Raw genomic sequence first — 27,977 nt, forward strand, 5'->3', positions numbered from 1 at the left:
AAAATGTAATGAAGGCCAAAACATAAACAAAAAACAAAATTTGGGTTTCATGGATAACAGAGAAGACTTAAAGTGAGATCTGAAAAACTATGAAAGCTGTCATTACTGATTACTGATCAGAGTAAGCAGTGATGTAACTGAACCTGTTCTAAAAGAAAAAAAATTCTATTGCATATCAACTAAATTTGATGCAAAAGAAATGAAACATAACAAACAAAATGGCCATTTTAGTCACAGTAATACTGAGCAGCAACCTTCAAAAGAAGGTGGCAAGGGTGGGTTAAAGTCTGCTGGCTTTCTTTTGGGATCTAATTATATACTTCTACCAAAATGAAAGTCAGAGAATATTTTAGTTGGTAATTGTCACAAATTCAAGATAAAAAAAAAAAAATCTGTTCAAGGCATCAATGACACCTGCAAAGACGCAATAGGACGTTCTAAGTATATCCAGTGATTATAAATGACTGAATGTGTTTTGGTTTGCATCCAATTGCTATCTAGAAAAAAAACCCATCCCCCAATGATCTCCTCTCCTCTCATAAAGGCCTCAAATAAATGGATTGACTTTTGGACAAGCATCAGTTTTCTTTCATAATTGTTAATTATCATGAGTGCTCTCTGAGGTACTTTCTATGAATGGAGATGGCACTCTCTCCCTATTTCCCCACCCTCTGTTCTTTTTACGGGATTGGTCGTAGTTCTCAAGGGCATCAAAAAGGACGTTGGCGATGGAGGAGGGAGGTGCAGTAGATGGGTGGGGCACTTGCGTCATTCCTGCGCATCAGAGGGCGGGTGGGTTTTATGGCAACGGCCGGCGCCAGTAAGCTATGCGTCCTCCTAACCTCCTCCCCCTCCGCCTAAAGTCGGTCTTTCCTTGCCTGACCAGCAGCAACCTCACCCTCCCACCCACCCCATCGTGGCTCCTCCCCAAGTCCCAGACAAGAGAGAGTACAGCACTTAAAGTAATGTAAATAACCAGAGAGGAGAGCTATTTTAAGATGCTGTCTTTCACTGTGGACAAGGAGGGGGACAAAGATGCAAGCCAAGCGATTGTAATTTCAGTCACGTTTTCCGACATGTTCTCTTTTCTCGGTCTACCGTCCAGTTTAGCCGAAGGGTCTGAAGAGACAAGAAAGACCAGCAAATTCCCTGTGAGCTTTTTTCTGAAGAAAAAAAGAAGCACATATTATAAAATAACAGCCAGCTAAAGGTCTTAAAAACTGAGACTGAGATACCTCCTCCTCTGAGTTATATAAAATATGTAAAAGAAAACATGAAAAATATTTAAATAAGCCCAGAAATTTATCGAGAACAGATCTTTCAGGACGGTTGTAAGATAAATATGGGAAGGACAAAATATTTAACAGGAAAGCTGAAATCAAAATATTTCTGCAAAACAAAATTCTTACATCTTATGTCTTAGGTTTTTTCTTTTTGGTAATCCTTGTTCTTTACTTTTGTAAAATACTAGTAAATTTAATACTGCAGACCTAAAATTATAAACATACAACAATGAACAGTGAATCATTACTTTTTTGTTAAATCTCTGCAGCATGAAAAGGAATCCCAAGGTCTTTTTTTCAAAGATATTATACGCCATAAAGGTCGGAAGCCATGAAACCCACACAGATCACAATGCTCTTCACGTTTCGACATCACAAGCAAACAAAGGAAAACCCACAATTCAGAAAACTCGCATTTGAAATACCAACAACAATTTTAACAAGACTCGGAAATGAAGTGAAATACCAATTTTGTCTTCGTAGGATTGTATGATTTATATATATATATATTTCCTGATTTTCTTTTTTATTGTTTAATGTTTTTATGACATCAAAAATAAATAAACATTTAGACAGCATCCTTTCCATCTTATGTGAATAATTTCAACCAGCAATATTTGTTATCTACATATCTTTTTCACCCTCATATGTATACAAACATACACATCACAGAGAAAATAATCTGCACACTGCTGCCAACAAACAGCTGATTTTAGAAATCAGAACCTGCCGTCGCCGCTTTGTTCTGCAACAGTTAGTTTGACTTTGCAAATCATCAACAAAAGCTTAAAAGTACACTATTAGATATAACGAGATCTTTTTGTCGAGGTTACATTCATGTTCAAGTCTTTGTTCACTTCAGTCTGACCAGCATCTGATCAAAACCATGGAAATGAAAGTATCTCTTTTCATGAGCTTCATTAAGGCAGTTGAATACAAGATAATTTTAAACACTAACTCACATTGATTCTTATGCTTAAAACTGCATCTACACCTGTCGTTAAAGAGAATACTAGCTAATGCTTCGAGTCGGCTACCATCGCTACTGCTCATATATTTTCTACTCAGCATGATGCATGAATTGTGTCTTTCTTCATTCACAGTCAATATATGTATATCAGTGATAATCAGTAATAACATGAGAGACATGATTTCCTGTCTTAATTTGATACGACAAATAATTAAGAAAACAAATCCCAGTTGTTTCGGTGAATTAGGATGCACATCGCATAAGGAACCTGGCTTGATGTGACAAGTTAAAGCTACAAAATACAATGTTTTCCATTCTTTCCTTTTGTTTGTCTATTGTATTTCCACTCTCACAAATAATTCCATCATAATAAGAGGTGGTAAACTGTGTGTTATTATGTGTTATTGCTTTTTATTTAATTGGTACATACAGTCTGCTCTCTGTCTAAACAATGGTTGTGCTGTCAGTCACTTCTTATAAACTACTGCTTTATTATTTGTCATATTTCTGACTGAATATTTCACCACTTCCTCTCAGTATACATGCCCACATCTTATATTTCAGCTCATCTGGTATATTAGAGTTTTTTTTAAAAATTAATTAGTGATGAAGAATTAAATTAATCACATAAATAGTCTATCAACTTTTTTTTTTTTTTTTAAGTACATCCCCAAATCATTCGAAGAAAAAAAAAAAAGCTGAATATACAGTACAACCAACTATCTGTGAGGGCTGTGTGTGTGTGTGTGTGTGTGTGTGTGTGTGTGTGTGTGTGTGTGTGTTTACTTTACTTCACAGAAAGACAGCTTCATGTCTGGACAATCAGCAAGCTGCTACACTATATATCCTGACATGTGGCTGTTGTCCAGTCTAGCGGGATGTTGAACTTTGTAGTCCCAAGGGAGGATGTTTGCTTGCAGTCTCCTGGTTCGTTGGCAGTTCTATGGCAGTTCAGTCACGTTGCTGAGTTTATTTTATGCTATTTTTTTTTTTTTTTTTTCAAATCACATCCTGACTTTGTCATTCCTCATCATGGTGGGAGGAGTCGGGGCTGGACTCCTCCTCCTCCTCCACCGTTTCCGTCGGCAGCGTGTCGCGGCGCGTGAAGGCGGCCGCCAAGGTCACGCTCAGCCGCGGTTTGACGGGCGCCATCTCCGACAGCCCGATGTTGTTGCCACGAGTTACAAGTGTTGTCTTATCCATAATCTCTCCACTGTGCTTGGACACCACCGCGTCGAGAAAGTCGTACTTGTGTGAAATCTTACCGCTCTCAAACAGGTACTTTGCCAGGTATGAGACACCGACGTTGCCCAAAAAAGATGCCAGCATGGAGATGGTCTTGAAGGGGAACTTCTGGATAACAACTTCTTCCATTTGTCCAGTCATGGGGTGTAACCGCTCCTCAGTCGTCCAGCCGGGGTAATAAATGAAAGGAGGCAGCAGCAGGTAGGGTTCGCCTCCACCTATACGCAGCACCAGACCGAACAGGTACGCAGCCACTGAGCCGTATGTGTTGGTGCCTTTGACAAACAGCACGCTGAGCAGCTGGGGGAAGATGATGACGTAAACCATGTCTGAACTTAGGTACCAGAGGCCGTAAACTGTTCCAGTTACCAGCGCCATCAAGGTGGCAAGACCGCCGAACACAAAGATGGTAACACGCATCACCCACACAAGTTCGCGGTCAGATGCCTGAGCAGAAAGAGAGGAGTGAAGAAAAAATTTTAACATCTATAGAACAGCCAAAGACAAGCAACAAAGAAATAGATTCTGTGTCAACTTAAAACAGAAAAGTGTTGGTGTCTAAACAGAAACAGACACATGTACTCACTGACTGTCTGAAGGCGAGCTGGTAGATGTTCCTCGCAAACATGGAGCTTGCTGAAAGGATGGACGAGTCTGCTGATGACATTACAGCAGCAGAAACTGCACCCAGGCCAAAAAAAGAGACGAACGGAGGGCAAAGGTGTTGGAGTACGATGGGTAGAATCATGTCTGCTTGCTCCTTCTCTTTAGGAGAAGCACTACCATAACTTGTCTGGTTCCAGTCTGAGAAAGTACAAAAATAAAAATAAATCTACATTTAGAATGAAATCCAACATATCCCATACACATTTACTGCAACTGAGATAAATAAAAAAATCATTTGCAATTAAAAATTCTGAGAAATATACACTAAAACAAAATGAAAATGTAAGCCGCTGCTCAATCAGTATACTTGACTGCAACATCCATCAACTGATTTCAAAATGAAATATATTTGTATTGAAACATTGTATTTGTCCATTTAGTTTATTTGTTTGATAAACTTTTGGCTCATTATACCTGTTTTGCAAAAGGTTCTGGCTAATATGAACAATATTTCACTGACAATGGAACTAAAAACAATCAAGCTTTAAGCCTTACTAATAAATTCTCACTGTTTGCAGCTGTAAGTTTAGTGCAAAATTTCCTTTACTGATTTTAGTTTCGAAATGGCTAGCTCATATTTCAGGACAAGAGAAAACAGAGTTACATATCCATTTGTTCACTGAGGAATCTGATGCATAAAAATCTGGAGATCAAACCACTAATTTGGTCCCTTGCCTCCCTCTAATGTAATATTTACACAACCAGCGTGGTTATTAAACGGATTGCTGCTTTCATTATGGATGAGGTGAACCAGCTGCTATTTACCAGGCTCTCTCAGATCTAAGGGCAACACGGACCCATCCAGAGCCTCCACGACACATACACACACAAATGCAGCAAACACCTCCCACACAAACAAACAGACTGTGCATATGCAAACTAATGAGTCTCTAACCTGTGGAGGCCCCGATGGCCCCGATGAGAACGGAGGGCACAGCCATGATGAGGCACCCGAATGCAGCCAGAAAAGAGAGGACTTGAGCGTAGGTAGCGGAGGAGACTGACAGGACTCTCTGGAAGTACACTTGCCAGGGGATTCCTCCAAGCATCTGCAGCACAGCGAATAAGAGCAGTCAATAGCATTCTGATTCAACTTAGCCATGGGAAGTCAGTCTTGTTTTTTTTATAGCCCTAGAATCACAGATTTAGAGCATATGATGCCTTTTTAGCCTTAGACATTTTATCTGGACTGGAATAAACTCCCCAAAACCTATTTGACAGGAACAACTCCTTACAGCAAGCTACACTGGTAAAGAGCTCATCTGTACAGCAGCTGTCAGTAAGCAGATGATTAATTTTGTCCAATCAAAATAGACAACATCATTTCATTGCTGCAATGAACAATTATTATCCTGATTTATTAATCCATAGATTATTTCTGAGATGAATTGATATGTAGTTTTTGTCTACAAAATGTCAAACAACAAAGACAAATCTACACCAACAGTTAGTTAAAGCAAAGTTCTGACATTTAAAGGTCTAAACCAGCAACATTCACTTGTCTCCCTTTGTTAATGACTTAACAGATCAAATTAATTCCCAAGGAATTTTCTGACCATCAACTTCAAGATTAATAAGGTTCAAAATCAAGTTCATCAGTATGATCAGTTTCAGATATTCTGATGAAGTGTGAGATGTGACCACTCATGGTTCCCGTACCAGGAGGCAGAAGTTATCGATCCAGACCCAGGTATCGGCCTTGCTGACGCTGCCTCTCCAGGGTGACTGGTACACCTGCTTCACCGCAGTGACAGTGATGTCTGACACCGCGGGGTTGCTCAAAGCAAAGGGGACGCTGATCCACTGCAGAGAGACAAAAACCAGTACAGCAAGAAGCACAAACCAGATGTGTAGGCTTCTGTGCAATTTTGTCCATAATTCTATAAGAAATTTAAGCCAAAATAAAACTATATGCAGTATTAATTCTACTAACTGCTAGGATGTAATTTTCACTTAAGCTCAACATGAACCTACCAGGCCAACAAAGATACAAAACAGCTGCACAACATCAGTGTAGGCCACGGAGTAAAGTCCTCCAACCAGGGTGTAAAAGATTGCAACGAGTGCAGAGATAACCACTGACATCTTAATGTTGATGTCCACGATGACACTCAGAGTAGCACCTAAGGTCATGGACAGAAGAAAGGATATGACGGGCACTTCAGCATCATGAAATGAAAAACGCTTTCATGTTGTTATCCTCAAAAAGCTTTTATTTTGTATTAAGTAGAAAAATAAACTCACCGAGGGCCGATAAGATGGCAGCAGACCAGAAAATCTCACCCATGAGTGCGGGTATGAAGAGGAGGCCACCCATACGTTTCCCATACATCTGCTGAAAAGGGTCCAGCATGGTGACGTAACCTCGTGAGCGCATGGGTTTGGCAAAAAATAAACCACCTTGGAGAAAGATTGACCACATGACAGGGTAAAAAATGAAGCAACTGCCCTCCAAAGAGGACCCCTGAAGTTAATCTGAATTGACTAAATCAATTAAAACCTACCATGAAATAAAAGATGCTGATACCGGAACATAGTCTAAGTGCCCCCTTCAAAAGGGTTAACAGAGGACCACTTGTGAAGGTTGAATTAGCAACCAAACTGATCGTTTCAATCAGGCACACTGTCACGCACAAGTCAGTGTAGTAATATGCAGGTTTTGTGTTTGTCTAAATGGGTAGAGAACCATTTGGTTCATTGTGCACTGACCACAAATTCTTTCTTATGCTCATGCTGACAAATAATAGAAAAGCTACATTTAAACAGTTTTAAACTGGAGGAACATATAGCAGCACTCACCCACAACAAGACTGAGTGCATATCCAAAGGGGGCTTGAGCCCAAGCCAAGCCATAATCTGGAAGATACACATACTCAGCTGTGCCATTTATGTAGCCTCCTCCAACCCAGGTAGCTGGAAATTACACACACACACACACAGACACACACAGACACACAATTAAAGCTTAAAATCACTTTTAAACTAATTCTAAAAATTAAAAATGTAAAAACTGACTTTTTCTAAATTAATATCAATTTATAAAACATATATAAAACATTATAATACTGATGGAATTATAAAATGTCTCCATTTGCTGACTTTTCATTCACTGAATGTTAAAAGGTGAAACTGTTTTCATAAAAACACCAAACTGCTGCTGACAATCAGTTAAAGTAACTAAGATTCGAGTTTTGGTTTTTTTGTTTGTTTGTTTGTTTGTTTGTTTGTTTTTTAAAAAGTAACAAACACGAACTTCACCCGTCATGGTGAATCCACCGACAAATAATCCAATGTCTCTCCCTCCGACCATGATGGTTTCGCTGCGGTCGGTGCCCTCCGCCTCCCCGGTGTGCTTGTTCTTCCATGCCGCCCAGATGCCCACCAACAGAATCAGCACATAGAAGAGCGCGATAGCCACAAGCCCCTCTACATGGATGGTCATGGTCGCAGCGGTCCTTCGCTAGGAACGGGAAGGCATGAAGACCTGCGTGGGCGCACGGAGGAAGAGGATCAGACATACAGTGAAAAGAGCAGTAATTTGACATTCAATTACCTGCATTTGGACAACTAGACAAGTAAGTGATAGATGACAACATGTTGATCTGTTAGGTTGCTTTAAAATACATAAAAAGGACAAATATTCCTTTGTGTGTGTGTGTGTGTGTGTGTGTGTTTGGGCGGGGGGGGGGGTCTTGACCCATGTTAACTTGTTAAAACAGATCAGAATAACCCAGAAACATTTTCTTAATTGCGATCCAAAAGAGTTCCTGCGCTTTTGGAGGTATTAAACAGAGCTTCGAGGGCAAGAGTATAGCCTAGAAAGCTAATTATTCTCTAAAAATGTAATTTTACAGTTTGTGTCAGAATTTACACAGTTTAACGGATGAAAATGTACCGAAAAGAAACCTGGAAGCTCAATTTATTTTCCCCCTCCTCAATCCATCTCGGTAAAGCCCAACATTAGGTGCAACAAATGTGCTATACGTGAAAACTAATTTCTTAAATAACTAAAAAATAAACCAGGTGAATCTGTCAGAATTAGGGTTAAACAATCAAATTGATTTCCCACTCATGTGGTCATGTCTTTAGGTCCGTCCTTTTCTTTGTTCTCTCTCTGCTCGTCTCCTTCTGCAAGGATTCGTGCGCGTAAAACTCACATTACGCGCAGGATTTAATATGGAAAAATGGCAGCTAGTCCAAATTATGTGGAAGTTTTCGAGTTCAGTAATGCTCCAAAAGCAATTCAGTCCTCTAAAAATGTTGTTTTATGAATAACTTAAAATTAAAATTAAAAAAATTTAAAAATTTAAAAAAAAAAAGGAAAGGAAAGAAAAGAAAAAAGCAAAACTTACCTTAAGTATTTCTAGAGTCATGTGCTGGGGCACCTGGGAAAAACAATGCGCATAACAGCTAGATGTTTATGGAGATCCTCGTCCCTCTTTGCACAGTCAAATGAAACCTTAGTGGGGGTCTCCCGGGTGACTTACTGAGGCTTATAAGGGGGCAGGTGCCGTCAGAGGACCGGGACACGCGTCAGAGGAACCAAACGTCCCTCTTAATGAGCACCTTGCATGGAAACACGTCACAGTGTGCTGGCTGATCTGACTGCAGGGTGGGAGAGATTCCTCGACTCAGTAACGTGGACGGATGGGCATCTTCATCTTCTTCTTTTCTTTCTTTTTTTTTTTTTTAATCACTGAATTCCTGACATGAATTTTAATATAAACATTTTTACGTATGAAACAATGAATACGTGCGTAACAGCCGCCTGATTGCGTAGCCACGTTTCATCCTCTGTCACTCTCACCACATGTGGCATTCTACTGTACAATTAACTTTTCACAGTTGCGCAAAAACTGCGCAACTGTGAAGGATGAAAAACCCAACCTGATGCCCTAATAGGAGAGGATTAGGGAGAAATCGATATATTAGAAAAGGAGAGAAACGATACACTCGTCATCTTTTTCTAGGCCTAAAAAAAAAATCGCAATTATAATGCTCCCCCACCTTGAAGCAATTACAAGTCATTTAAGTGTGTCTGCCACTTCCACTTCAGGATATATATCAACGAGCTGTGTCTACTTAATGGCCTCCTCCGCCTGAAGTCCTTTAATCTGGACTCCTCTTGTCAGAACTGACAGGCATCCAATTAGGATGGATCCTGAAGAGCAGCGGAGATATTTAATGATACAGTCTGACTTAAAAAAAAAAAAAAAAAAAGTCCAAGTGGGCGTACACACACACACAAAGTATAACGACAGACATGCACAAACAGTGTAACAGACACGTTATTTTCTAAAGAGGGTTGAGGTGTTTACTTATCAAGAGAAAAGGTGACAAGTTTATTTTAGCCATTAAACGTGTTCAGCGCCCTCTTTCGGGAAAGACAGCAGAAGGGTTTCAGCACCATGGACAGAGGTTCAACAAATTAGTCTCAAGTTTGCATGTTTAATTTTTCTTTTCTACTGTTACTATATTTTTTGTTCATTATATTTTATGAATAACCATCCATCCATTATCTATACACCGCTTAATTTTCACTGGGGGGGGCGCCTATCCCAGCTGACTTAGGGCAAAGGCAGGGGACACCCTGGACAGGTCACCAGTCTACAGTTACAGACTACAGACAGACAACCAAGCACATTCACATTCACACCTACAGACAACTTAGAATCACCAATTAACCTCAACATGTTTTTGGACCTTGTGGGAGGAAGCCAGAGAACCCGGAGAGAATCGACGCTGCACAGGGAGAACATGCAAACTCCACGCAGAAAGATCCCGGGTGTCCTCACCAGAACGCGAACCGGTGACCTTCTTGTTGCAAAGAAACGATGCTAACCACCAAGCCACCTTGCAGCCCTTCTATGAATATGCTCGACTAAATAAATAAAGGTTTTTAAAATAACTTCTACCTTTGCTCTACCTAAGAGTACCTGTTCCATTTCTGTTGTAAAAGTGTTTCTTGTTAATTTAGGAGACATCCCTCATTTATACAGCACTTAATCCTCACTAGGGTCGTGGGGGGCTGGAGTCTATCCCAGCTGACTCAGGATGAAGGCAGGGGACACTCACAGGGTTACACAGAGAGACAGACAACCAAGCACACTCACATTCACATTCACAACTTGCAACCCCAATTTAGGAGACATGATTCTGAAAAAAAAACCAACAACAAAAAAACCCAAACATTTAATTCGCATAATGTTTTGGCTCTCTGATGTATATTTAAATCTCTGACCAGCTTACCAAACACAAAGAAATCAACATAGTTTGAAAATTTGAGTAACTAAACTAACACTGAAATCTGGATTTGTTTCACATCTGACAAGTGATTCTGTGCAATGCTGATGCCAAAACCTAAAACTTCCAGAAGACAGCTGGACAGCTTTCCAACTACATGTTTGACAGATGGCAGGCACACGACCTTCACACTTCTGTAGCCAAACAGTGAAGCAAAGTTTGTATTTGTAGTTAGCTGATGGAAGCTGTAATATATGCATTTGTTAATAATATATAAACCTGTCAATACTAAGAACAAACATACAAAACAAAACTAGTTTGATGTGTAGCATGATAACAAAAAACACTTCTAATTTGTGTAAATGAATGTTTATGTTTAACCAAATAAATTGCTGTGGGGCCCAAGGACTGGAGGTTTAATGAGCAGCTGTTGTTGGCAGTGCTCAAGATGTCTGAGAGACAGCTAAACAGAGTGAGGAGCACACAGAAAGAGGAGAAGGCTTTCTGTAGATAACATAAGACACATATGAAGCCACCATCACATGATAATTTCCCGAAACATGAAACATCATTTGCTTCCCACAGCATTTATTCTTTGAAAATTAACACACAGAACGTCATAAACAAAATACATACAGCTCATTTGAGGATACAGTTTAATCAAAGAATCTAGAATTTCTCTAAAGTGAATGTGTGCTCAAAGGATCCTTCTTTTAAGAAGATTTCTGCAGGATGAGAAACACGATCTCACTAGGACCCTTTGCTTGATTTGAAAAAAATATGAAGTAAGATGTCTGGAGGATATGAATATTGGCCAAACTCTGAAATGTCTTGCAGTTACAAAAGAAAAAAAAAGTACTATGCATTACAAAAATCAGTGGATAAAGCCACTGTGAGCCAGATTTAAATGTTTTGGACTTCGCTGTCTCAGATCGGTAGTAGAAAAACCAAGTGTCCATGGAGACTTAAGATGTGAGTGGGTTCAAAATAACACCATCTTTGTCTGGAACTGTCTCCTTACAACAATGTTCAGGATGTAAAAACTGTAAACAGTCTGATAGCAACAACAATAGCTTAAACTTGTTGTCTTTGTGTTTTATAATCTGAACTCACTTTGTTAAATTACTTTTCAATCCGTTAAAATGACCTGCTCAAGTGTGGTTTGACTTTTCATTTATTCAAAATGTACAGAACTAAATTCACAAAAGCTAAACAAAGAACAAAACCCTTGTCGTATTAAAACAAAACTGTCTTAATGTTAATCACACATCCTAGATCTGTAGTACAGCGCTGCACCGTACCACTACCCTGAAATAATTATACCTTGATATCTTCTGTCTATATTCAGTTTGATGTCAAGTGTTATCGGGGGAAATCTTGAGTATTTTATGCACTTGACTTTCCCAAAAATACATTCTTGAACAACATACTACTGACTATATAAAACAAAACACAATTTTAGATTTCAGTCAGTTAATTTCTTTTTGCCTTGAAACTACTCAAAAGACAGCTCATGTTTGCTATAAAGCTTGGCTGAGGTGATGGAGCTTGATGAACACAATCAGAAAACAGAAGCGGTTTTTCATGCAAGCTTTCAGTCAGAGACCCTCTAAAGAAGAGGATCAAAGGCTTGCATTAAAAACTTTGTACAGACTGAGTAGAGTAGTATTTTTTTTATAGTTGTCTGCCTTTGAATCACTGAAGTAGCACAGGTAAATTGTGAGAAGCATTTTCTTTGATTACAGTTTGTTCTTTGAGCTATGGAATAAGGCAAAAAAAATCAAACACTAGTTGAAAATTTGCTTTGTGTTCAGAAGTTCTGATTTTTAAAACAGACTACAGGCTAACTTGACATTCATTTATAACAATCAATTTACCACGTTTTACAGCTAAATTGACTAATATTCATATACCCTTAGCCACAAGTAAGAATATGTACAACAGAGTAGGTGGTTCTAGAAAATGTTACGCTTTTTACAATAATAGTCTTTAATATGGCTACGGCTAGGGGAACATTAATCAAACGTGAGCTGCATGTAATATTAGCTGCAGTAAAGATGTAATAGCTGTTGTCTTCAGTGTGACAGTGGGATGGCCCTCTATGCAAGTCTGAAAAAGGCGATGCACTGAATTACCCCCAATGTTTTGATATTAGTAAAAGCAATAGCAGAAAATGTGCCTTTTTGAAGAAATAAATGACAGTTGATTGATATGATGGTTCAAACTATAATAATATTTTATCCACATAGAGGCCCTGAGAGACATTAGGAAAAAAAAGAAAGTAAATGAACATTTGGCATTTGTCAGAGGTGGAAATGATTTCTAAAGGGCTGACTGTCTTAGCCAGTTTCATGTTTGAAGTTTTTTTTTTTTTAGAATAATCTCTGATGTATGGAGGCATGAAACAGGGAGAGACAGTCACATGCTTTCAGTGTCTATAAATCTGCAGATCAGAGCATATATCTTCTGCTGTAATGCTGCAGTGGAAATGAATTGTGAGTCAGAAGGAAAAGGACACCAGACCTTGAGTTTACATCACTTGTGTAATGTTGTGTATGTTGCAGTATGAATCTGGTACACGTCTTTTGTTAGACACGGGATGGTTTAAGGGCTGAAGTATGCAAAAAAAGAGAAAAGAAACAGCACCCACCAATATCTTATTAACAAGATAGCCTAGGTACTCATGTTCATTAAAGAGAAAGAAAGCACCAACCACAATAGCTTCTTTCAGAGCAGCTATAGTTCACTGTGATCCCTGTTACGCAAAGACCATGAAAATGTAAGTGATACTATAAGTTGAAATAGACCTTTTCCCTAGTGGACATAATGTTCCAAATGTTATTATTCCTTTAAACAGTTTAAACTCAGAACTCTTTTACCGAAAAGTATTTTCCCTAAATTAATGTGTTAAAGTTGTCAAAATTTTGATTGGTAGATGTATTTTTGCTGTTTCCACAGTTCCAAAGAATCTGATCACTTCTCTATTGAACCAAACGTATCCAAAAACCACTTAAATGCCTCATTAAAACCATTTGTGTTTCGTGGTACCTCCGAAAATAGGGTCAACCATTTATTAGGGTCCGAGGACCCCTACTTGCAAAGCAAGCAGGGGTCCTTGCCCTAGCGCCCAGTAGGAATGTCGCACAGAGATCAAACTAACACCAAAATGTTCGTCTCAATGAGACTTCCATGAATGCTGCTACTCCTGGCTGGTCCCTCTTCATGCTCTCACGTTCTCATTGTTTTGATTTGATCTGGAAAAATGTGGAAATACAGTTAATTAGAAAGCTATAGAGCAGGTTATGTAAAAGAACAAAAACAAAACAGCAGAAGCAGGTTGAGGAGTTTCTATGGATGTCACGGCTCCATGTTAAATGTTGAGAAATCAAACTGATGACAACTGCAGTGTTCTGCAACAAAGTGAGCTATTAACAATTGATCTTTTAAACCTTGAAATTTGAGCATTAGATAATAATGGGATAAACTTCAGGTCAACTTTTATTAATTTTATTTCAAGCCCAGCCTCACTAGATTTTACTCGATTCAGTAGATGCATTTTGTAAATGCAAAGAGCTGCAGGAGTTTGAAAACACTGCACTGCTAGCTCAGAATAACCTAGTGGCCCATTCAGCTACTTAAGTCACTATTACACAGTAAACATAGTGAGGTAGAACTAGGAGTGTTCTTCTACAGCTACACAAAAACACAATATATAAAACAACACTGAAAAATGGCTAGTACTTACTGCATAATTTGATCTATGGAAGGATTAGAATGAGAGCATCAAACACAATAAAAAGAAAGAAAATATTGGCCGTGTGGAAGATGCTGCACTTTGCAAGTTGATACAAAGTTATATGCAGTCTTACACAGATATGCAACAAAACAAACACAGGATACATTTCTGATGTGGTGAAAAACAAAGATATTCCTAAATTTTACACATCTGTAGCATTGAGCTAGAGCTGTGAACACGTTTGTTGTTGATTGAAATGAGGGCAAAAATGAAGCAGTTTTATCAACTACATTTATCCTTGGCAACTAAATGGACCTAAACTACACCATCCGACAACAAAATCCTAAATCAAATGCTCAGAACATGATGTTTCGAGTAATGCCAGTGTAAAATCATACAAGTAGAAAAGTACATTAAATTCACTGCAGGTTATGAAACTGACTTGTCTGACCTAGGTGTCTTTTGTTAAACATTAAGTTATACAACTAATCGAAGACCATGATGCAGTAAAACTAATTTAAGCAATGTTGTTATCCAGCTAGAAAATACCTGTAAATAAATACTGAGTGCACTGTCATCATTATAACCACAGGTTCATTTAGGCACAAGATTTAGCGTAAGACACAAAGTATCAGGTGCATCTTTTCTGTCTTTCTGCTAATATAAAACATTTATTGTATTGAAATTTGCATTATTTCAACTGACTATAAAATGTGAATAAAATGTGATTGGATATATGTATTGTACATTTAATAGTAAACAAAATGCCCCCCACGATTATTTATATAAACTCTAATCATACCTTGTAACCAGTCGACTCCCTCCTGTAAACCGTCTCCTTTCAGGGCATCAGTGGCACTGAAAAATATCAACAAGTTACACTGAAATAAATACACTTTAATGGATTGCTTTGTCACATCATGACAGATTTACTCCTGAAAATGCAACATCAACTTGGACGTTCAGTTCACCGCTAAGATGCATATGTCTGTTTTTAGTTTTGTAAAATTTGTGTGTTCTTTAATGTCAGATACCACATACACTTTGCTGCTCTGTGTGGTGTGTTTCCTTAGCTATATCTGGAAAGACATCACAAACCTATCATGTGGTTACTGCAGAAAGCATGTACTTACATTCTATAAAACATGTTAAGACCAACTGACACTGTGGTAAGGTTTATATATGCATTTTTTTTACCTGCATAGAGGAATTTGTGGTGCCAATTGAATCGTTTTAGCACCAAGATAATCAGAAATGAGAATAAAGAATCTATATATTTATAACCTGTTTTGTCAGTTGGTGTTTCACAAACTTAAGCATGATACACTTTTTTTTAATGGTTAGAAAAGAAACGTGCATTGATTTCTGTCAAATGAGTTAACACAGACTTATTGTCTTAATTATACATGTACCGAAGACACTCCACACTACAAAGGCTCATTCTGAGGATGGAAAACCCTCGCAAGTACACAAAGTGACTACAAAAATAGCAGAAGAACAAAGGAGCCGTGGGTCAATACTACAATAGAAATCAGGATATTATATTCTGCCTGTATGCTCACAGCAGACAGCATTATTTCACACCAGATTTCATTTTGTCTACAATAACTACACTGCTGTTATTTCAATGGCACTGGCATATAGACATAGTAAGCAAGCAAATAAGTGTGCATGCAAGTTCATACCAGATGTGCCAGGGTTTGTCTTTGATGTTCTCCAAACAGAGCAGCTGTGAGACCTTGACAGAAGACAGAGCATCCCTGACATCCATCTTGTTAGCAAAGAACAGGATGGGGATCCTCCTGTGTTTAATATCTGCAGTACGAGAGAGAGTAAAGCTTTATAATTGAGAAATTCACCTTAAACAATATGGTGAAACAAAACAAAAGGGTTTTTTTTGTCTTATTTAATGAAACAAAATGTACACTAATGATCAAAAAGGGTAAAACCAAGCTTTATGTGCCGTGTAGTCTAGACATACCAGAGACTCAGAAACCCAAGAGACACAGCACAAGGCCAAGAAACATGAACTCACCAGGATGATTTAGTAATGTGTCCAGTTCTTCTTTGGCCACTACCATCCTCAGTTTGTCTGCACTGTCGATGACAAATATGATAGCCTGTCCTTCCCTAAGAAGAGATTAAAAACATAATATTACCATTTGAACAATAAAAATGGCAAAGACTTCTTATTTTTGTACCACTAGTGCACTCACTTGTAATAATGCTCCCAAAGGTTTCTGTATCTGCCTTGACCAGACATGTCAAACACTGTGAAGGAAAGACTAAGAGAAGAGAAAAATATAGTTGAAAAATGTAAATATATTAAACTTTTGACAAAATATATTAATTTGAAGCAAACATTATCAGTCAGAATTTTTTTTTTTAGAAGTCGGCAATACATTACAACAGTGGAAGTAAAATTTCAAAGTACAAGATGTTATTTATGATGAGCAGTACCTGGATGTCTTGAACTTCTCTATGCTGAAGCCAATCGTGGGAACGATGTCTTGTGCCTGGGCCTGAAAGAGAAATACATTGTTTTCCTGACAGCAGCTTAAAGTAGGAGCAGCCATCTGCAACATCCATCCATCCATCCATTATCTATACACTGCTTAATCCTCTCTAGGGTTGTGTGTGTGTGGGGGGGGGGGGGTTAGGGTTAGGGTTAGGGTTAATAAAAACAAAACAAGCTTATTGTTATTTTGCTGTACATACACAGTAATACAGGCAAGATGAAAGAGCGTTTCTTCGGGATCCAATAGCTTAGAGCAATTTAAATAAACAAGTGTTTGCACATGTAGATCAGCAGTTCAGCATTCTGACAGCTTGTGGAATGAAGCTGTTGATCATTCTGGAGATTCTTCCTTTCATGCACCGGAAACATTTGCCTGATGGTAGCAGTTCAAACAGTTTATGGAGAGGGTATGAGGAGTCCCTGACAATGTTCAGTGCCCTGCTCCTGCAGTGGCTCTGAAAAAGTTCTTGGACAGAGGGGAGGGAAACTCAGATGACCCTCTCAGCTCCTCTCACTATCCTCTGCAGGGCTTTTCTGTCTGACATACTGCAGCTGGAGTACCATGTTGAGATGCAGGATGTCAGAACGCTCTCCACCACACCTCTGTAAAAAGTCCTGAGGATGCCGGCAGGGAGAGAGGCTTGTTTCAGCTTCCTCAGGAAATGCAGTCTCTGCTGGGACCGTTTGATGATCGCTGCGGTGTTTTTATTCCAGCTCAGGTCCTGCGAGATCTGCACTCCAAGGAACTTGATGTTTTCCACTCTCTCCACTGTGCAGCCGCTGATGCTGAGGGGAGCATGCTCAGGACCTGACCTCCAGAAGTCGATGATCATCTCCTTCATTTTGTCCACGTTGAGCAGCAGGTTGTTTTTGGTGCACCAGCCCTCTAGATGTTTCACTTCATCTCTGTACATTGATTCTTTGTTTTCACAAACAAAATCAGCAAACTTAATGATCTGGATCCCCTCACGTGTGGCTGCACAGTCATGTGTTAGTAGTGTAAATAATAGTGGTCTGAGTACACAGCCTTGAGCCTTGAGGAGATCCAGTGCTCAACATGATGGAGTTGGAGATGTTCTTTCCGACTCAGACAGACTGGGGTCTTTCAGTCAGAAAGTCCAGAACCCAGAGACATGTGGCAGTATCCAGGCCGAGTAGGAGGAGTTTCTCTATTAGTCTCTGGGGGATGATAGTATTAAATGCTGAGCTGAAATCAATGTACAGGATTCTAGCGTAGGTGTCTTTATGTTCCAGGTGGGTGATGACTGAGTGCAAGATGGTGGATATTGCATCCTCTGTGGAGCGGTTGGGACGGCAACCGAACTGAAGGGGGTCAAGCGATGCAGGAAGGCTGGCTGTGATGTGAGGTTTGACGAGTCATTCAAAACACTTCATCACAATCGGTGTCAGTGCGATGGGGTGATAGTCATTCAGACAGGCTGCAACTGATCTCTTTGCCACTGGAACTATGGTGGATGTCTTGAAGCATCTGGTGACAATGGCCTGACTGAGGGAGATGTTGAAAATGTCAGTCAGCACACCTGCCAGCTCGTCAGCGCAGACTCTGAGCACACGTCCAAGGATGTTGTCTGGTCCTGTTGCTTTTCGTGGGTTGACCCTGGCTAGGGTCTTCCGTGTGTCTGCTGCGCTGATGGTGAAAGCTGGCCTGACAGATGAAGAAGAAGGACCAGTCCTCTCTTTGATTGTTGGGTTAGATGCTTTAAAGCGTGCAAAGAAGTTGCCGGGCCTGTCTGGAAGAGAAGTGTCATCGTTGTCGACCTCCTGCCTGGTCTTGTTAGTGCCTGGACTCCCTGCCACATCCGTCTGGTGTTTCCTGTGTCACAGAGGTGTTCCTGGATTTTCTCTGCATAGGTGCGTTTCGAAGCCTTGATCCCTTTTGAGAGCTCAGATCTGGCTGAGCGAAGAGCAGTCCTGTTTCCCACTCTGAAGGCTGCATCATGGGCCGTCACCAGCGAGCGCACCTCTGTAGTCATCCAGGGTTTTTGATTTCTACGTGCTGGGAAGGTCTTCATTTCAGTGACATCCTCTGTACACTTTGCGATGCAGCTGGTTGCTGCCTCAGCGTACTCCTCGACGTCAGTCTGATCACCCTGGGAGGCTGTTGTTTTAAATACCTCCCAGTCAGTGTCAACAAAACAGTTCTGGTGTGCTGAATTTGCACCCTGTGGCCAGATCCTGGCTTGTTTCTTCACTGGCCTGCTGTGCTTTAGTAGGGGTTTGTAAGTAGGCACCAACAAAACAGAAAGATGATCAGAGTGGCCAAGGTGGGGCGGGGGGTTGCTTTGCATCAGGGAAGTCTGAATACACCAAGTCCAGCAAGCTCTCTCCTCTGGTTTTAAAAGTCCACACATTGTTTGAACTTGTGTGTGTATGTGTATATATATGTAATATATATAAATACACACACACACACACAAAAACCTCTTCCCACAGGCTGTTCCAGTTTTTCTCAGTCGTTTTGGTACATTTCTTGAATCATCCACGACATTTACAAAACAGTAAGTGCATTTCTCAAAACAATTCGTACGAATAGCAAAACACCATGGATTACCTGCAAAAGGCAGTGACTTGCTCAAAATCCTTAGTTCATCTCTCAAAACTAAATATCTGTGTCAATGAACATGTCAGTGCCATCAGAATGACAAGTCCTTCTGTCAATGTGTACAGATAAGACAGTCAAATTGTTCAGCCATGTTGTCAATATAACAGTGTACTCTGGAGGGATGTTCTGATGTAAACTATGACTGAAGTTTTGATGACAGTTATTGTAAATTGTGAGTTACACCTTAGTGTATGTGACAGATTGATTGCAAGAGACTGGACAAGATTCATATATACGCTTTTACTGTTTGTACTGTAATTTGTTGACAGACCATGTCATTGCGATACAGAAAGGAAAAGACAGCACTGCATAGAAAGAAAAAGAAAAAAAAATAAGTACAAATGTGAACATAGGACATTCTCCTTAGGGAAACTGTACATGCAGTGCTATAGGAATTACAGTGCAGTCTTCCTCTATACTTGCCAGGTGATGGTTCATAAGATGCACCTTTGAGCTTTTTCAGAAAACTGGTTTATCATTGGTTGATCTATGTAACGCTACATACATTTCCCTTTTTTAGAGAAAGTCAAGTTCACCTGGGAGCAATTTACCAATTCAGGACAGATTTAGAAAAAAAAGTCTAATGGAAATGTATAGAAATATGCTTGACATATTATGATAACTTGTTCAACCATTTTGCATGTAAAAGAGTTAAGCGATGAACTAATGTCGAAATGTTGTGGGGGGTGAGACTATTCAATAGAGCCTCATTATAATACATTTTGGTCAACATGACATAAGCAATTGATAATGTAGGAAACAGCAGAGAATTCCACGTAATCACTTGCATGGAAAAGCAGAACTTGTTCAAAGAAATGAGAAACTGCTTTTTTGATGTGCACAAGTGACACAATGATGTGAAGATTGAACAAGTAGTTTTGAGAATTTCAATTCTGATCTGAGAAATGTACCAAAGCAACTGAGATAAACTGTAAATGCACACACCCTCTACCACCTAACCCAAGACAAGACAGAGGACACTGGCTGATGAAGTGCAATACTTTGTCCTATGTGCATACTACCGCAATTGTGTTAATGACAGTAATGGTGTTCCTTTGTTACAGTGCAATCTCTTTTTTAAGCACATTTTTTATAATGCCTTTGTGTTCTTTAATTGATGCTGCTAATTCCAAGAGCTGCCAAACTGCCTTTCATTGTTTTACAACAATGACAATAAAGATCTATCTATTCTACTTTATATAGGATTCATTTTTTGCTTGCTGTTCTGCAAATTTGGATCAGCATAATCACAGGACAGCAACAGCAGTGATACAAACAGCAAACAAATTTGAATTCATGTCATCAGTACTTGATTATGGAGGCGCATGAACATCACAGGTGCAACTGTTTCAGTGAATAACACTTCTCATATTAGTTGGATGTCAGAAACAGGTAAACTTACATTGGAAGGTTTCAGCCTGTTGATGATGGTGGTTTTTCCGCTGTTGTCCAGACCGAGACACAACACATTCACCTCCTTCTTTAACCCCAGCCATCCTGCCAACTTGTCAAACAGCCCCATTGGCTAGCCAGCAACCATCAGCTTCCTCTGTCTTCAAGAGAAAAAAAAAAAGACCACAAACTTGTGTAACATTTACAATACAATAACAAACGTTGAGGATTACACAAGGTATTTCAAGAGGGGCATTTCAAGTATCCTGGAAAGTTCACATCAACGTCTATGCTAAACTTGAACTGAACTCAAATTAGTGCTACTCAAAAAGTAGTCAAACTTATAACACACGAAACGAAAGCTTCTGATTTTTAAAGTAATTAAGTGAGAAATACCTTCTCCACAGCACAGAGGTAAACTAGATGGTGTTCATGCCACTAACACGTCTAGCTAACTGCTAATTTTTCCCGATAGCACTGAGCCACAAAAACACGAGGAAACATTGGGCCATAAAACTGAACTTATAGTTATAATACAATGGCAATGAACGTGTGGTGAATTGAGTTGTTCCTTGGGTGGGAAACACAATTCACTCCTCACAGCTAAAGGTAACGTTATATTGTTTACCATGATACCACAAAGATTCAGGAGAGTTTTGAAGCGTTCGCATTTAAATTCGCGTCCAAGTCTCCTAAAAAGGACATTTTACCGAAGTTGGTGCAACGTTAACCCTAACAGAGGACGTAGGTGCCTAGCATTAGCTAACTTACTAAACAATGACTCGCTACAGTCAACAACACACAACACTGTTTTGCCGACTTTTATTCGTTAATCGTTAGCTTAAGCTAACATGCTTAGAGGGCTCTTACCGGGTTCCAACGTAATTAACATTCGCTTACAGCTATTTAGTTAATCTCTTGTTGCTACTGTTGCTAGCTAGCGTTAGCAAACCTTTAGCCTCCAGTCAATTTATTACTTCAGCTTGCTAATGTTAAGCAAGTAGAATATAACGTTAGACGATTCTTACGCGGTATTTCATCGCCAGTTTAACGAGACTGTCTCAATTACGAAGAAACCTTAGTTTTCCTTTACGTTTCGCTACAGCGTTATGCTAACACGTCAGCTGGTGATGATATCGTTAACGTTAGCTTATCCTGGCCAAGACTGTTCAGCAGACCTGTAATTTACCCGTAATTTGTCTGCGGTATCTTGATTTCAGATGCTCTTAACGCTCCCTTGAGTTAGTTCATTTGACAATCAGCGTCAAATCGATGTTTCATTCATTTCTCCGCAGCTCTCTGATGCTCTCCAGCCCACAGACAACAAATACGAGTTATTTACACTGTGTTGCTGGGAGACCGCTGTGCTGACTCAGGTCTGCCACCTGCAGGACAAACAGAACGGCCTCCTGCTGCAAAATAATAGTCTGAGTACAAAAGCAACGTGATAGCAACGATTTAGAAACTAGGCTTTGCTTTACATGACACATACAATGACCTGGCAGCGACAGAAAAATCAGCCTTAGAATTCAAAGCAGTGCAATTCTGTAGTATGCATAAAATGTATGATATAAGATATAAGCTCACATGGGAAAACAATCACAAAAGAGAAATAAACTAACTAAAGAAATATTTTTAACTACATATTTTCTCAGTTTTTCTTCCATCCCTGCAGTTTTTTTGTTTTTTTTTAAATTGCACAAATATATTGCATGGAGATTCCTACTGAAAATTATTTGTAAAATAATGGCAAGAACAAACATGTCTTTGTAAAAAAAAAAATAAAAAAAGTATACATCTATCTATCTCTAAAACCTTCCATAAGCACCCTTTTGACAAACTCACCTGACAATTCTTCATGTCCAGAAAACGTGTCAGTCTCTTGAGTGACAGATAAGAGGCCATTGTTATTGTGTGTGTTTAAGAGCGAGAGAGGGGAGGCATCTATAGAAACTGAACAGCTGTGTACGTGTGTCTTTACAGCCTGCTTTAAAGCGAAATCTGATTTATAAGGCCCGCAGTGGTTAAAGTCTGAGAGAAAACTAAGTATTAAAATAGGGTTGTTTATTCAGGAACAAACATACTGAATAAAACATACAACTTTCACAAGACTTTTTGTACAAGACATACTGCATTATCATGAGGAGAGAACACACATTTCTATAAAATCTTTTGACATTCAGCGGTCTTCAGTTCAAAAAACATGATTGTATTTACCATTCTGTCAATCTTAATATCTGGTGACTTGTTTCCTAAACCACCTGGCAAGGTTGTTAAAATTAAAATCACATACTGTACCATCCATCGCCACATAGTATATATTATGATATATCCCATCCACATCTTCTCTGGTCATGAGGTAACAGACTTGAGACCATTCAAAGTCAATAGAGACCATTGGATTGTCACTTGGAAAGAGAAGAGGTATCGGTGAACACTTGAATAGACACTAGAGAAAAGAAGTCCTAAATTCAAGTGAATGCTAGTATTTGCTGAGATAATAAAGAGACCGCATTTGGCCAACGCTGACAAGAGGTTGGTTGTTGTGGAGGCTGTATTGATAATGATCCAAAAGATAATGAGTGTGTGTAAACTAGACCACATGTGGTCTAGTGGTTGAGCGCTCTCACGCTGAGCAGCATGTGGTACCTGCTACACCTAACAGTCTGGTGTTTGTGCAATTAAGTTGAATGACGATGCCGAGGAAGTCTGGTTGGTTTCCAGTCCGGTGCATAACACGCAGTCCGACTTTGTGTGACGGGCTCACACTTGAAAGCCGCTCTGCTGGATGTGGTGAAGCTGCAGGCGAAGCGACTGTATGCTGCTTATGATTCTCCTCTGGTGGCCGATCAAACAGACCCCAATGCGCCTGATGTCGCTGAGAAGGAGATTTATGCAGTTGTAAAATTGGACAGTTTGATAATAGCAGTAGGCGCGCTTGCACATCAAGAGAAGCATGCAATAAAATCACTTTAACCTGCAACAAGCTCATTGTAAATACTTAAAGGCATAAGAAAGGACAAAATACTGCAATACTAAAAGCAGCAGTGATACAAGTCATGTTAGACTATCAGGTTGTGTGCTATTATGTGTAACTTTGCAAATTAAAATGACACATCTTCAGATTTCTGATGACACAGTGATAAAGTCAGGGGACATAGACAGCATTAATACATTTAAAAAGGAGAAAAAATAAAGCTTGTCATACTTTACACATGTTTTCTGGACAAAAAGCTCAATAGCAGAATCAATTTTTTTCCAACGTGATTGTTTTCCTGTTCCTTTGATGCTACTTTTTTTTTTTTTTTTCCTTTTAGTGCGCTTTTAGATATTGTAGCTGCACTCTGTGTAATTTAGCTCAACTTACTCTATACTCATGGTTGAAATGGAATCCAGTGTTGTGTATCCCGCTGCAAGGAAGTTGTTCTTATACTGGCTCATTTTGATGGAGTCAAGCCAGTCGCCGATAGAGATGAACAGCGGGTAGTCCGGCATGTCCTCTGGGGAGTCTGGGAAACTGAGATGGCAAATGAAATGTTAACTGTACCAGAAAAAAAATAAAAATAAAATGTTGGCATGCTGTTGAGCTGAATAGTGAATATTATGTTGGATGGGGGCTTTGAATGACAGGCTCTACAGAAGTATTACCAATAATTTTCTGAAGCAAGTCTGCCTTTAACAAAAGTTGGTTTACTGTTTGAGACTTTGGATGAAAACCAACTTGCAGAACTGAAATGAGTTCTCAGTCAAGCAATATTACAGCTTCATTGATTTGTTTTTCTTCCAAAACAACATTATAATTATTGTCTGGTTATGTGATACCCAGCAGGACTGGGATGAACATTTCCAACCTGTTGTTTTGTGTATTAGGGAAAAACTACAGATTTATATGATCCTTTCCGGGATATCTGCATTTTCTTAATGTTCGTCCTCTGGGTTTGATATTACGATAATGTGACATAAATACATATATTGATTTGACACTAACCTCTGAACATCATTGACCAGAGTCAGCAGACTACTGGGATTAATTATGAGTTTGTCAAGGAAAGAGAGCACGTCGTTGAAGCGTGGGCGCTGGCTGGACTCTTTCTGCCAGCAATGCAACATCAGCTGGTGCAGCGTCACTGGGCAGCCCATTGGAGCTGGTAGACGGTAGCCTTCTTCAATTGATAAAATGACCTGAGACGAACAGCAGTAAACATAATGTTGAATCTCAAACCCATTTTTATTGGTTATTCTCTTTGTAAAAGGCACAATGTGTTCAAGCTGCTTACATCTTGATTGGACATCTCCCAGTAGGGCCTCTCTCCATATGACATCACTTCCCACATGACAATGCCGTAGCCCCACACATCACTAGCTGAGGAAAACTTTCCATAAGCAATAGCCTCCGGTGCCGTCCAGCGTATTGGTATTTTTCCTCCCTGCCACAAAGCAGCAGCAGCACAGAATAAGCTTGTTCAGTTGTTATTCAAACATTGCTACCACGACTGATGTTCTACCAATTGCTCAATCTACACTCACTGTTGCCGTGTACGCCGCTTCAGTGTCATCTTCAAGGACTCTGGACATGCCGAAATCGGACACCTTGCACACCAAGTTTTCATCCACCAAGATGTTGCGAGCGGCCAGATCTCGGTGAACGTAACCCATTTCTGAGAGGTAGGTCATGCCCACTGCGATGCCACGCAGCATGCCAACCAGCTGGAGCACTGTGAACTGACCGTCGCGTGTCTGTGAGTGAACAAAGAGGACACATACGAGATGATTAAGACAATATTATATTCAGGAGAAAACTTGTATATTTGTTAAACATATATTCTTCTCACCCGCAGGAAAGAATCAAGCGCTCCATTTTCCATGTACTCCACCACTATCATGACTGGTCTGCCTGAAGAAAAAGTAATAGCAATCATTTGAGTGACAAACAGAGAACAGAGATCCAAAAAGAAATAAATCTATCAGCAAAAACAAACACACTGATAGACATCAGAAGCGCTTACTCCTAGTGACCACTCCCTCCAGCCTGATGATGTTGGGGTTGTTGAACTGTCCCATGATTGAAGCTTCACGCAGGAAGTCTCGTCTTTGTTGTTCCATATAGCCTCCTTTAAGCGTCTTAATTGCCACAGCAATGTCCATCCTTCCAGGAATACGCAAGCGTCCACTACAGACTTCTCCAAATTCACCTGCAACAACAAACATGTTTGTAATGAAATAGTTAAAATGAAATCATAAATAATAAAGTTTCATCTTATCTCATCTCATCTTACCTTATTCTTAGATTATCTAATTTTTCAGATTTTTCTCAGTAAATGTTTTTTTTTGTTTTTTTTTAAACAAATTTAATTAAGTACAAATTTTCATCAGATTATCAGGTGAAAAAAAAGATTAGAAGTGAAAAACAAAATAAATTAAATTGCAAGTCACACTTTCAGTTACTCATTGAAAATTCAGCACTGAAACAAACAGAACCAAAAGAGAAATGTGGATTACATTACAGTAATTACTCTGTAGTTTGTGCTGCTGACTAAATTTGTAAAATGTTTCTTGAAAAAATAATTCCTTTAGGATTATTTTATTTTTTATTTATATTTTACATTTTTAAAAATGCGTTTTCAATTTATCTTATAAATTAAATTAAGCACAAAATTCCAAAGAAAATATCTGGTCAAATTAAGAAAAAAAAACAAACATATAATATGTATAAGTAAAAAAAAAACTAAGTCACACTTTCAGTTATTAAATTCAAATTCAGACTGTTAAAACAAACACAATCAGATAAAATCAAATCATATTTGAAATGTGAATTACATTACAGTGTACTGTTCTGGTCCTGCCATTTTAAAGACAAGTAACTGCACTCTGCCTCCACCAGATGACGCTGGTGTGACAGAAACCCAACAAATGGGCTGCGCCTTCAGAAGTACTCAGGGGTTGTAAAGCAGACGCAATCTGTTCAGTTTAATGAACCATCGTACACTATTATTCACAGTCAGCAGCACTGTGTTTGCTTCTATAAGGTACAATACAATAAATTACTTTAAAATCAGCTGATAAGAGTGGCTATAAAATTTTAAAGTAGGAACTTTATGGAGTTCAGGATTTCTTTTTAATATTTCACTCAACATTAAACAAGATAATTCCTCTATCAGGTGTTTCACAACCATCACTGGGACCTCTTTGCAAATTCCTGTGTAATATCAGTTCAGAAAATCATGGTGGCATTAAGGTAATGTCATGCCCTAAATAACCTAATTACAAATCATGCATCACAGAAATGATTGATTATTAATAATTTTACCAGCACCAATCACCCTCTCGATGCATATGTATGAGGGGTCTATCTCTTTGGCAAATTCCTCCACAGCCTGAGTGGGGTCTTCATATGTATCTGGATCCACGTAGGTCTTTATTCCAGAGAATGGGACTGGAAGATAAAGAGACAGAAAGTACCACATCAGCATACAGGATGATATTTTACACATTATTTTGGAATAGAAGATTAAACATTGACAATACTCTTTTTTTTTATTTTTTCATTTTCCTTGCAACAAAACATATTCTTGACATTGAAAGACGACCTTAAATTTAAATAGGCCTACACAATATGAAGGAAAATGATTTTTTATGTACAGCATTATTAGACGTAAGGAAACATCAACACATAGTACTGTTGGCTATGAAGAGATGAGTTAATTGGTGTGTTTTTTTGTTTTGTTTTTTGTTTGTTTTGTTTTGTTTAATATTCTGCTGAAATATGATCATTTGCACAGGAAAATGTAATCAGGTGTTACATTTGTTGATTATTTTAAAGTTCTCTTGGTTTAAAAGTTCATTGTTAAACCTATGGTTCCTTGATTATGCTAAGAAACACCTTGTGATGGGACTAGTCCATGAGTAGTCCATGAGTCGGCTAATACTTGGAACACCCATCTTGGAACTCTGAATTCATTTTATGGCAACTACAAGAATTAAGCTTAAAATTTGAAACAATGCAATTTGCAAATCATCAGGATATGTATTATGCTGATCCACGTTCTGTCACGTCCCTAGTTTTGCAAATTCATATACTCCTCCTTGTAGGATGGTCACATTTTTGATCTTTTCTCTGGTGCAATACTCCACCACTTTTTAATTAAAGCTAAACCAAAACTTGATTGAAAAAAATATACATATACAGTCATCCTCAAATGTATTCATACTCTCCCATTAAATAAGGAAAAAAACAGCTGTTACTGAAATAAGCTGAAATTGACAAAAGTAATAATAAATAAAAATTTAATGAAAATCATGAC

At 39.0% G+C, this 27,977-nt stretch overlaps 3 protein-coding genes across 3 annotated transcripts in view; all 3 read right to left on the reverse strand.

The window, feature by feature from the left end:
• Positions 1 to 3,273: 3,273 nt before the first annotated feature.
• On the reverse strand, positions 3,274 to 7,606 carry slc5a7a (solute carrier family 5 member 7a). The gene is made up of 8 exons (XM_008292698.1): positions 7,423 to 7,606; positions 6,964 to 7,077; positions 6,409 to 6,564; positions 6,139 to 6,287; positions 5,824 to 5,967; positions 5,060 to 5,213; positions 4,085 to 4,302; positions 3,274 to 3,945 (listed from the first exon to the last, which is right to left on the reverse strand). Exons 1-8 carry the CDS (start codon positions 7,604 to 7,606, stop codon positions 3,274 to 3,276), a joined length of 1,791 nt encoding a protein of 596 aa, XP_008290920.1.
• A 3,372-nt stretch (positions 7,607 to 10,978) lies between these two features.
• arl6 (ARF like GTPase 6) lies at positions 10,979 to 22,012 on the reverse strand. Its single transcript, XM_008292721.1, has 8 exons — positions 21,866 to 22,012; positions 20,687 to 20,837; positions 16,604 to 16,665; positions 16,360 to 16,428; positions 16,179 to 16,273; positions 15,829 to 15,958; positions 14,946 to 15,001; positions 10,979 to 13,661 (listed from the first exon to the last, which is right to left on the reverse strand). The coding sequence occupies exons 2-8, from the start codon at positions 20,804 to 20,806 to the stop codon at positions 13,636 to 13,638; spliced, it is 558 nt and encodes a 185-aa protein (XP_008290943.1). The 5' UTR covers positions 20,807 to 20,837; positions 21,866 to 22,012; the 3' UTR covers positions 10,979 to 13,635.
• Positions 22,013 to 23,439: 1,427 nt separating this feature from the next.
• LOC103365297 (ephrin type-A receptor 6-like) overlaps positions 23,440 to 27,977 on the reverse strand; it is a 70,086-nt gene continuing 65,548 nt past the window's right edge. The window contains exons 13-20 of the mRNA XM_008292709.1: positions 26,984 to 27,109; positions 25,683 to 25,868; positions 25,509 to 25,570; positions 25,204 to 25,413; positions 24,954 to 25,103; positions 24,665 to 24,858; positions 24,044 to 24,193; positions 23,440 to 23,554 (exon numbers count right to left, since the gene is read on the reverse strand). Coding sequence (XP_008290931.1) covers positions 23,440 to 23,554; positions 24,044 to 24,193; positions 24,665 to 24,858; positions 24,954 to 25,103; positions 25,204 to 25,413; positions 25,509 to 25,570; positions 25,683 to 25,868; positions 26,984 to 27,109 — 1,193 coding nt within the window. The remainder of the gene's footprint in view (positions 23,555 to 24,043; positions 24,194 to 24,664; positions 24,859 to 24,953; positions 25,104 to 25,203; positions 25,414 to 25,508; positions 25,571 to 25,682; positions 25,869 to 26,983; positions 27,110 to 27,977) is intronic.

Source organism: Stegastes partitus, unplaced genomic scaffold (genome assembly GCF_000690725.1).
Source record: "Stegastes partitus isolate 25-593 unplaced genomic scaffold, Stegastes_partitus-1.0.2 Scaffold19, whole genome shotgun sequence".
NCBI lineage: Eukaryota > Metazoa > Chordata > Actinopteri > Pomacentridae > Stegastes > Stegastes partitus.